At 40.8% G+C, this 12296-nt stretch overlaps 1 protein-coding gene across 4 annotated transcripts in view; it reads left to right on the top strand.

The window, feature by feature from the left end:
• The window catches only part of LOC146476104 (uncharacterized), a 46484-nt gene that overhangs the window by 21194 nt on the left and 12994 nt on the right, over window positions 1-12296 (top strand). For all 4 annotated transcript variants that reach the window (XM_085114983.1, XM_085114981.1, XM_085114984.1 and 1 more), the window contains exons 7-8: window positions 397-585; window positions 6480-6790. In XM_085114983.1, coding sequence (XP_084971109.1) covers window positions 397-585; window positions 6480-6790 — 500 coding nt within the window. The remainder of the gene's footprint in view (window positions 1-396; window positions 586-6479; window positions 6791-12296) is intronic.

Raw genomic sequence — 12296 nt, 5'->3', positions numbered from 1 at the left:
ACTTATCAATTTGGCACTCGACTTGAGACAATAAGTTTTACAAAATCAGTTCTATCTAAAATTACCACACGCAGAGCAACTCACCGATTCAACTCACATTCATTGTAGCTGAAACAAAATTTTCACTTCACCAGGACAATTCCATTCTCTTTCCTTTCCTTTACCGAACTTTTTAGTGAGCGTTTTCCCCCAAAACAACGAGAAAATCATAGAAAAGATTGCATTGTTGTTGGGATTAAACTTTCGATGCCAAGCGGACGGGCAACGGGTAATCCCGAGAGGGCAAGATGGCCGCCATCTTGCCCGCTCGGGTAGCCAATCACAGCGCAGGATTTGACACATCTTGCCCGCTCGCGGAGCCAGTCATATAATAAACTTGTTTATTTTCTCCATCAGGCCCAGCATCCAGGGGCGGGGGCGTAACTAATCCTATCTGTGGTGCTGGCTTTAGTGTTCCTCAAGGAGAAGGAGCTTCCTTCTTCTGTCGGCCAAGTTTGCTCGGACAATACGTGACGATTAGAAGTACTAAAAGCGGCAGTGTTGCACTCTCGCTCTGTGAGGTTGAAGTGTATTCTGCACGAAGAGGTACGTATGATACCCTCAGCCATGAGTGTATCGTTTGAGGAAAAAGTTGCTTACTAAGGATTGTCGCTTAAAAAATGATCTCTAAGATGAAAGACGTTTGTACGAACTCTTAACACACTTGCCTCAGCAGACTTTTAAATATTATCACTCATGTCCAATACACTCGACCTGAGTCCGGTTGACTTCACTCCCAGGCGGATTGAGTCCGATCGCGACCGGAACCGGAAATGAGTGCAGAACGCCTGTGGTACCGGAAGTAAGGGGTTAACAGGAGCGAGCGGGGGATTGAAAAGTTGGCAAACAGACTCCATCGGATCCGATGGAGACAGTTCGTCTTGACAAGAGTCAATCGGACTACCGGAAGTCTGTTCGCGCGAGACAGAGGAAATATCTCAAAACAAGCGCGCTACACATGTAACATTTAAGTCGTTCTTTTAGCCATGAGGCGAAACAAGCGCACTACACATGAATATATCTCGTTCTTTAATCCATGAACCGAAACAAGCACGCTACACATGAATATACCTCGTTCTTTAATCCATGAACCGAAACAAGCGCACTACACATGAACATATCTCGTTCTTTAATCCATGAACCGAAACAAGCACGCTACACATGAATATATCTCGTTCTTTAATCCATGAACCGAAACAAGTACGCTACACATGAATATACCTGGAAATTACGAACATAAATGTGAAGACAGGGAAATATCGTTCAAAATCTGGAGAAACACGCTAGCGCTCTGATTAAACAAAAAGCAGTGGTTTTAATACTATTGATGATAATAACACCGAACCAGAATTGGATTACTGAAAAAAGAAAGAATCGATAAACTGAGGTAGAATCGCACTGAAAACAAAATTTTAGATGGACTCCTTTGTATTAAGTGAAATAATCAGGAAAATCGTGAAAATATTTTGGAACAACAACTACTGGTATTTCCAAAGAAATAGTGGACCTGATAGACCGCAGCACCTATTTTAATACTATTTTCCGATTTACCACTGACTTAAGTGTAGAATCGTATAACCTTTTTTTCAGGAACTTACGATTCCGAAGTGAGTATTAGCAGATTCGTGACAACTCCTTTTAAATTTGATAGGACGTTCGATTACCAGATGTTAACAAACAATTGGTGTGGGTTTGGCTTCGTAATTGTGTACGTTGTAACACAAGTCGCGGTTTATATATTCACAATAATACAGAAATTTAAAGGCAACTGGCATACCGCGCATTTCGCTCATGTCGAGTGAGCCAATTTTCTTTCGCGTTATCGCTTGACAAATTCAAGAAAAGGGTTATCAAAAAAAAAAAAATTCCTCAAATGGCTCGCTTCACGTGTGATCAATTGCAATGTCATCAATTATCACACCAGATCGTCACATCTTCATCGCCGGGTTTTAAGAATAGGCGGCACTTTATCAGAATATAACTATGCCCAAGAGAAAATGGAAACAAAAGAATATCATGTCCTTATTATCAATAACCCTTTATTAAATCGCATTGTTACATAAATGCCCAAACCGCTCATTACACTTCTAGTGCCATTGTTATACCCGCCAGTAAATCTAGCAGTTGGTTGCTTTTCAATTCAAATCTGACATTCCGCCTTTCCGAACTTCGCGGAACACTCACCAGCCATGGCAACAAATCAACTCACACTATTAGACAAGAACTTGAAGGACTGCATAAAGCACGATCTAGACTGGACTTTACTGCCGAAAAATATCAAAGAAGTAAGTATTTTCTTAAACGACCTTTAATGATCATAGTTTCCTTGCCAGAGTAGTATTGAATTCGTGAATGAAAAATCCATTGACATTTTTCCAATAAGAAGGGTTTGTAACCTCCTATAAAAAAATAAGCATAGTTTCATCCGGAAACAATTCTCTATCGGAAGTTGCTACAAAACATTTCCTGCGTTTCTTCTGATTTACGTTATCAATGAAATGGGGTTCGTTATCTCGAATAATCGATCTAATCGTACCGTTTCATTTCAATGATAGACTTGCCAACTGTTCGCCAAAGGCCTGAAGCAACAGGACTCGTCGATCTTCCTTGGATTCCTGGTATGGGCCACGCCTGCATTAATGTTCAAAACTCGTTTTGGAAAGAACCCGTGATTCTTTGGATTGCTGTATTTTAACTTAAGTGTTCCTATTGGCAAATTAAACTTACTCTTTTAACGACAACTGTCAATTTCATGGAAAAGGATCTTGAAAGGCGATTGAGACTCTTACACTAGTCTCAATTGTGAGACTGTTTTGGTCTCACTCTGCATTTTATACCCAGACTGCAGTCTCGTTTTATACCAAGTCTGCATTTCATACCCAGTCTCAGTCTCGATCTGCACTCTGCAGTCTGCATTTTATACTGACCGATTATGAAAAGCACCTCCCCCTAGTATGAAAAAGACATGAAAGCATACTTCTTTATCCAGGGGCAACCACAACTGTTTTGTGCAAAATATTTGTTCGGAGAAACAAATATTCCGTATAATTTCATATTAAGACTTACTTGTAGACGATTGAAATTTGTAGATAACCGTTCCATTGGATTCAAGTCAATTTTAGAAGCTTATCCTAATGCACCTATCTATGTTTTTCCCGACCCGGGGGAGGGCGGGCATACACGGGCATTTGATTCGAGTTCCCAGCCCGTGGGTAGGGATTTTGATTTTATTTTACATCACAGAGCCCCCCAGGGTCAGGCGATTTGACATTTACTGGTTACCAGTCTCCAATCTGTTTTAAGAAAGTGCTGATTGCTTGATGGAAGTTTTACCGCGTGGTAATCTATTTATACGCAGCTTTTGTGATAAAAATGGTACATTGTCGAACTTTCGTTTATGTTCATCTTGTTGTTGTTTTATTTGTCTTCTGCGATCAAAAGTTTTTAGCGCCCTTTTAAGTTCATTTTTGTACAGGAAATATAAGAACTGTGTTTAGGAGGTATCACGTGAACATGTCTCATGAAATGTATATAGAATTTCTCTACAAAGGATTACATTGTCAACTTCCTTACATGTTATAATATTCACTGAAAGTTATAGCATACATCTAAAGTGAACATTTCATAGTTATTCTCTTTGGAGAGTTCAAATATTCAGATTGCTGGCTTTGTTAATATGTTTATCACACAAAGGTCAAAGTTACCTTGTACATGTATTTCTAGAGCGGTAAGCATTTCCTACTTTCTACTTAAATCAAAGCAGATCATTATATTTCAAGCGCATGTTTGTACAGGAGATATGACAGTAATAAAATGAGCATTAAACAAGAGGGCCTTAGTCTGCTCAAATACACTCATTACTACTGTATTTAAGTAGTCCCCAACGCAGGGGTGGGGGGATTTGACCACAAAGTTGTACGACACAGTAGGGGCTATTGACACGAAAAAAAAATGAAAATGTCAAATGCCCGTGGGTATGCCCGCCCTCCCCCGGGTCGGGGAAAACATTGATAGGTGCATAAATATTTCCCTACGATTGTCCGAAGTTAGATTTTTCACATGCCCAAATTAACCTATTTTTCTCCCTACCCCTTTCGACGCCTGCTACGCAGGCTATACAAAAAACCGTACAGATTCAAAGTAATGAAAATTCAATAGGGAGGAATTAGCAAAATTCCCACTTTCGTATTTCATATTGAATTTTCAATAAAATAATCCTGAAACCCTACGATGACCAACAAGTACAAATTTCAAAGCGCCAATAAGATACAATTCTAGAGTTCAAATAGTACTCTGGGGAGCCTAAAAAGAGTTTTCAATGCATTTAAAGGAATGTCGCCTGTTCAACCATACAAAGGTAACTTTAACCATAACAAAAACTTCATAATAAAATCTGCCTTCTGCTATTTGGAAACATAAGAATTCTTTACATTTAAGAACAAACAGTAACTTATAAATCTATGCATCCTAAAGTGACCGCGTTCGAAACCACTTTATACGCCACACATATATTCAAATGCCGGACGCCATTTTGTTTTGGAACACAAGCTCTCTCGATATTAGAGTCCAGGCCCACGAAAGTGAGCGCACGCTTTCATTCCATTCGCGTTCGACTTCGCGTTCGTGTCGCGACTAACGCCAACCTCAGTTAAAAAATGCGTATCTAGTGCCGCTTATTAACTCCGTTCCAGTTTGCAGTCTCTCATGACCTATATATTATTACACTCCCACGAACTGAAGAAGTCCGGTTGACTCTTTTCACGGCAACCCGTCTCCATCAATGTCCCACAGACTGACATGCGGCAGTCCGATAGATTCTCGCCACGCCTGCCCGTCTAGATCGGATCCGATGGAGCACGTTTGCTGACATTTTCCACTCCCTCCTCAACTATAGTATGCTGTATATTTTCTAAGTCTCTCGCGAACTGACAGGCAGCAGTCCGATGGACTCTTGCCACGGCAACCCGTCTCCATCGGATCCGATGGAGTCCGTTTGCCGACATTTTCCACCCCCCTCTTCAACTACAGTTCGCTATATATTTTCTAAGTCTCTCGCGAACTGACAGGCGGCAGTCCGATGGACTCTTGCCACGGCAACCCGTCTCCATCGGATCCGATGGAGTCCGTTTGCCGACATTTTACACCCCCTCCTCAACTATAGTTTGCTGTATATTTACTAAGTCTCTCGCGAACTGACAGGCGGCAGTCCGATGGACTCTTGCCACGGCAACCCGTCTCCATCGGATCCGATGGAGTCCGTTTGCCGACATTTACCACCCCCTCCTCAACTATAGTTTGCTCTATATTGACTAAGTCTCCCGCGAACTGACAGGCGGCAGTCCGATAACTCTTGCCACGGCAACCCGTCTCCATCGGATCCGATGGAGTCCGTTTGCCGACATTTTACACCCCCTCCTCAACTATAGTTTGCTGTATATTTACTAAGTCTCTCGCCACCTGACAGGCGGCAGTCCGATGGACTCTTGCCACGGCAACCCGTCTCCATCGGATCCGAATGAGTCCGTTTGCCGACATTTTACACCCCCTCCTCAACTATAGTTTGCTGTATATTTACTAAGTCTCTCGCCACCTGACAGGCGGCAGTCCGATGGACTCTTGCCACGGCAACCGGTCTCCATTGGATCCGATGGAGTCCGTTTGCCGACATTTTACACCCCCTCCTCAACTATAGTTTGCTGTATATTTACTAAGTCTCTCGCCACCTGACAGGCGGCAGTCCGATGGACTCTTGCCACGGCAACCCCTCTCCATCGGATCCGATGGAGTCCGTTTGCCGACATTTTCCACCCCTTCCTCAACTATAGCTTGGTGTATATTTACTAAGTCTCCCGCGAACTGACAGGCGGCAGTCCGATGGACTCTTGCCACGGCAACCCGTCTCCATCGGATCCGATGGAGTCCGTTTGCCGACATTTTCCACCCCCTCCTCAACTATAGTTTGGTGTATATTTACTAAGTCTCCCGCGAACTGACAGGCGGCAGTCCGATGGACTCTTGCCACGGCAACCCGTCTCCATCGGATCCGATGGAGTCCGTTTGCCGACATTTTCCAGCGCCCCCTCCCCCCCCCTCTCAACTATAGTTTGCTGTATATTGACTAAGTCTCTCGCGAACTGACTTCCGGTGAGTCGCGTTGTCCATGGACCTCGTCCATCGGACTCAGTTTGGGTGTATTGGACAACCCTCAAATAGAGTTGTAAAGAAAAGGGGTGTTTTAAAGTTTTGAAAATGTGTAATTACAATTCAATACATCCATCATTAAAATTTGTTTCCTTTTCCCTTTCTTGTTTGTTAGAAGGAATAAATACTAGGAAATAACGGAAGGCTACTGCGTTTCACCTACAGAAATATTCTTTTTTGGTGGCTAGTGCAATCAATTGCTTTTATCTAACTATGAACATACATGATTTTGTTATCAGCGTGCGAAATGCAGGCAGTTGGTCTGGCCAGTAGTCAACTCTTTCCAGACAGCAGTTTCTCAGCTTTGTCGTCAAGAAATGGAAATGAAGCTTTCAAAGGTCGACTCAATGGGGTCGGCGCGTGGTCACCCAGCACTGATGGAAATGCTAATGACTACCTACAAATCAATCTACAGTACGAGTTCTTTATCTGCGCTGTTGCTACTCAAGGAAATCCGAACGCTGACCATTGGACAAAGAAGTATAAGTTGTTTTTATCATTTAACGAAAGAGATTGGGTCACTTACCAGCAGGAAAATGGGACAGATAAGGTTGGTATAAACACAGAATGCGTAGTTGTTAAAAAAAACATAAGCTATGATGGTTAAAAAGGTTGCCGAAGCTAAAAGCTAAAACTGTGGGACTCAAAATTATGTCACGCACAAAATATGTCGCACCCTGCACACCTTCGCCTGTTTCCTACATGTAAATCTGCTCTCGTAGGTGCAGTTTTACGTAATGTAAATTTATCTTAGTTACCTATGTAGGTACATATACAGGTCACTTATGTTGTATTGTAAAACTCCCTGATGAAGTGTGCGTTAGTCACACGAAACGCGTAGGAGAAAATAAATCGTTTTACAACTCTAAGACATTTCGTGAGCGTGCTGAGAAAAAATTTTATAAGAAAGTTTCTAGACTACTTCACACATGTGATTGCGGTCCTCTAAATTGAGTGTAATTCAAAAGACTTTTACTAAAAAAATTTTTAGACTAACCCTTATTTCAATAAAGATTAATCCCCAAAACAGTATCTCACATGTCAGTCGCTTTACTGCGATTTGTTATCGATTATCCACCTCTAATCTTACCGGGTTTTCATCGGCGACATTTTTGGGCGAATACTTCCTTCCTTTTCACATCACAATCTGGTTGAGGTCACTTGCAATGGTCATCGCTATCGCATTTTTCGTCGGACATTGTAATTTCCAGCAAAATTTTGCTTAGGCTTGTGTGTTACTAGCCAGAAACAGTTCGTTGACAGTCAGCCTGGCTGGACTCTAGACTCTGATCACGTGCGCCGGTCACACCACATAATGACGTCATTCGTGCGCTGTACTCTAATCACAATCTCCGCCACACCAATCAAAACTGTTCATTTTATAAAATATAATCGATAACTGGAAGAGGCGGTCGCTGACAACAATCATTGGCATTCTTGGAGTCATAGTACTGAAGGCTATGTCAACTGGATGAAAGGAAAAGGCTTGGAGGATGGTGCTGCTAAGAAAAAAAAAAAAGACGGGACAAAAACGATGTTTGATGCAACATCGATTCCAACCGAATTTTTGACCGTACCCATTCCCAATTCGTTTCGTCTTCAGTCAGCGCATTGTCAAGTAATAGCACTGATAACCGCAACTTCACGCCTCACACGAGAAACGCTAAATCTTTTTTATTTATTTATTTTTTATTTATTTTTATTTTTTTATGGCAACTCTATTAGTATGCAAATTATGGTCATCCGGGTGACTGTAGTACTGAGAAGGACTGTGTGAGATTTAATTGACTGACGTTCAGACAACCAGAGCGGAACTCATCTTCAGAGTCAAGTAAGTGTGGAACGTCAGTAGATGGTATAAATGGTTCGGGTTGTTGACCTGATTGGTCAGCGAAGTCGAGATGTTATTTTGGTGGAGGTGGCGCGTACCGCAACCACCTAAACTCCACGGACTTTTAATACTACATATACCTAACATACCTATGCTACCCACAGTCTCATTCTGCGGGTCTCCGACTTACCAGCTGTCTAAATACATGACTACTGTACTAAAATCTTTGACAAACGATTCTCGACACAAACTACAGTCTACAAATCGGCCTGACGACTTCAAACCTTTATTTTTTTAAGGTGAAATCACTGTTCACCACTAATCCACTTAAACTGGCTCTAGACTGCATTGGTACCGCCACCAAGAACTCTACGACAAAGCTGCCACTCCCTACAGATGACTTAATGGCCTTACTGAACCTCTGCATAACGTCTGCTTACTTTCAATACAACGGCAAGCACTACAAGCAACAGAAATTGTTATGAATAATATCGAGGAACAAGGCCTCTAGAAACTTAAAAACGGACACTACCGCTGGATGGTCAGGTTACGTAGCTGATACCTTCACAGCAGTACACAGACGAAATCTCGACGATTTTCGCGAACGCCTTAACGGACAGAACGTTGACATACAGTTTACTAAGGAACTCAAGGAAATGGTAAAATACATTTTCTAGACTGCTTAGTTACCGGTGGCAACAACAAACAAACTACGTACTACGGTTTACAGAAAACCAACCCATACTGACAGACTACTAGACCGGTTGTCCTACAACCGTACTTCTCACAATGCAACGACTATACAGACCTTAGCAAGGCGTGCGCAACTGCTTTGTGACTTACCTGACAGTTTTGAAGACGAAAGCAAGTACTTAGAAAACGTTTTCATAAATAAAAACTATAACAAGAACTTTGTTAGACGTAACACTTACAACAACACTGAACCTAACGTCACAAACAACTACGCGACTCCTGTCACTACTGCGACTATTCCTTACATCAAATGCACCTCTGAAACGTTCGCACGGATCCCACAGCCCTATAACATCCGTGTAGCTCACTATCACCACTTTGCGACAACTACTAACCAACGTAAAGGACAAAGACGAACCAAGCCACAGACATGGAGCAGTTTACAAGATCAAATGCTGCGACTGCCAGGCCACTTATATTGGTGAGACGTGGAGGAATTTTATAAACGTCCGACTAACTGAACACAAACGAGCAACTAGAAATGGTGATATCAACAACAATCACAGAAATTGACTGGGACTCTGCCAAGAGCGTTACCCACAGTACAAATTACAATCAACGACTCACTCTGGAAAGCTGATTTACTAACTCAAAAAAAAAAACGCCACTCAACTGTTGCCTACAACTACCTGCACCTTACAAACGACTTATTGACGACATCAGCAAAACAGACAAACAATAGAAAATTTAACTAACAATAGACCAACGGACTTTTGACTAACAAAAGAAGGATCGAAACGCACTTATGTTGTCAAGCAAATGTAAGGGCTTGTTTTGACTTTGGTTTTAGAATACAGTCGTTATTTCCTTTCGATAGTTTTGATGGATATTTTCCAGATTGTTTGACATTTCCCTGTTGTTCAAAGATTAGAGTTAACAGCTGTGCTGTGGACAGGTTTTCCTACTTCTTTTAACCTTGGCTTGGGCCTCCTCGAAGGTTGAATTCAAGGCAAAACACTTAAGGATTTTATAAGCCTGTTTGGTTTCCCTTTCTATCTATTTCCTTAGAACAGTTGACTGTTGTTCTTTCCTGTTAGTGTATTTTGGCAAAACCAATTCTTATCTCTGGTTGGGACCATCTGGCCTTGGTTGAATTACAGTCGTAAACATGTTTACAGCACACTATAAAGTAAGGCATGATTTCAGTGATACTAGTGGGAAAAAGAACTGAGTAGTGTAGATGTAGTATTGTGAAGAATCGTCGTCAAATAATAAAGAAGAACTACTTAGATTCCTGGTGCCTCTCCGCTTTGTCAAGCGAGTGTCCAACACTTATCATTTTTACGGTCTTCACAGCCGATAACATCACGGCTTACTGACGAACGTTGACCAATCAGGTCAACCACCAGATACATTTATACCATCTACTTACGTTCCACATTTACTTGACTCTGAAGATGACCCTTCAAAGCTAGCGTAACGTATGCGTAGATCATTAGGTTGATTAATTATTCGCCAGATATTCAACTCAATAAATAAAAATTCAAAAACCCCTCTCTATTTCAAACTTTAAGAAATCAGTATAAAGCGATCTTGTCAAAGATTATTAGTTTCTTGATTCTTATTAGCAGTTGTGTTGTTTCCCAAATTACCTGTGTCTTTTGTTTAGTTTTGTCACCTTTCCAAGACTTAATGTTTTTTCTGCTATAGTTTAATGTATAGCTTGTTATTAGTTGCCATAGCTGTTGTATGGTCTTTTTATATTACTGTTTTGTATTTATACTTAAATTTAACTACACTAGTCTTCCCTCATAGCGTAGAATTAGCGTTTTCCTCTCCTCTCTTTCTTTTTATGTATGTATGTATGTATGTATGTATGTATGTATGTATGTATGTATGTATGTATGTATGTATGTATGTATGTATGTATGTATGTATGTATGTATGTATGTATGTATGTATGTGTGCTTCAGCTTTCTTGCTGGCCTGTATTTCATTTCTATTTAATACTGATGTAAACTAGCTGTCTGGCGCCGCTAGGCCCCATGGTTATTCCAGGCAGCCAGTGCTCTAATTATTACTTTTAATATTTTCTTTGTTGTAACTTTATTTTTGAGCAAGAGTGGGCATGAGTACAAATAAAAGATTGATTGATGGATAGAAAGGCTTTCATAGGGGCAATGCAATGGAAATTTTGCTGTGTTTTTACTGTTTTGGTCCAACTGCGCAAACTTTTCGACAAAATATATTTACTCAGAAAATGTCTATAGTGAGCAGGGTACGAGAGACTCACTGAGAAATGAATTAAACTGAAATGAAACTGAAAAGGGGTTATCGAGTGTAGAGTTGAGAATTGAAATAGAAAATTGCGGTGAAATTCGTAATACGTTGAGAGTAAAGCCGATACTGGTTGATATTTGGCGGAGAAGCGACCCGAGAATTAATCCTTCATAATCATATCACATAGGATGCGCAATGCCCAACCCGGTTCTTCATTGTTGTCACAAATTGCAACGTCCTTTAATTAATATATTTATCAAACCTAGATTAAAACCCTGATCTCCCCCAGAGGGGATATTTTTGGCCTCTATAGTTCTAATAAGTACTATAATAAGATTGGTTAGTAAGACGGATCTACCAGAATCCATTGTCTGTGCATATATATATATTGGTCTTAGTTGAGCTTAAAAAGGAAGGCTTTTGTTCTTCGCGTGAGATCCAATTTAAGTGAAAATGACGGCCGCGTTTTTCACTTGTAAATTTTCAAGTCTCTGTTATATTTGCCGCCGGGAAAACAAACATTTTTTGAAATATTAAATCGAAAGAATAACATAAAGGAATACTCGACAGTTTGAAAAGTGGAAATACGAGAGTTCACGGCGAAGAAATTACGCTTCGACAACAGAAGCGAAAAGTATCTACCGTCGCAAATCGATCTTGAATAATCACTGGCGCGACAGACAGTCGAAAATGCTTTAGCGCTTGTGGGTATCCACCTTAAAAATTACAGGTTTGATTGTCAATTTTTACTAAAATATTATTTTGATTGACCGAATCTTCGTACTCCTAACAGTTTACGCCAATTTTTTTTGTGAAACGTGGAAACTATTATAAAGCAATTTTACGTAAATAAACACATGTCCTCCTGGGCGGATCAAATCTCCTTCAACTGTGAACGAAAGGACACGTCTGCACGCAGGCTGAGACAACCCCTATATAAAACAGGGCGTGACTTTTTCGCATATCGTGCTTCAAAAGAACACCTAATGTCACTGGAATATTAAGAAGAAGGATCATGTTTAAACAAAGAATGCATACAATGCATGTAAAATGAGGTGTTTTGTTCAAACTGAAAAGTCCTTGAATACTGGAGCGCGGTCCGAGTGGTTCTGCGTTTTCCAGCCACAGTCAGTTAAGTTTTTTGTCGTTACTATTTAATTTTATATAGCTAGAAAATAAACTTGTTGCATTCAGTTTGCTAGGTTTTCTGCTCTCCATGATATATGTTGGCACTTAGCCATAGCAATAATTA

Source organism: Pavona decussata, unplaced genomic scaffold (assembly GCF_977016875.1).
Source record: "Pavona decussata unplaced genomic scaffold, jaPavDecu1.1 SCAFFOLD_80, whole genome shotgun sequence".
Taxonomy (NCBI): Eukaryota; Metazoa; Cnidaria; class Anthozoa; order Scleractinia; family Agariciidae; genus Pavona; species Pavona decussata.
The sequence above is the reverse complement of the archived record's forward strand: the minus strand, read 5'-3'. Positions and strand labels throughout refer to the sequence as shown.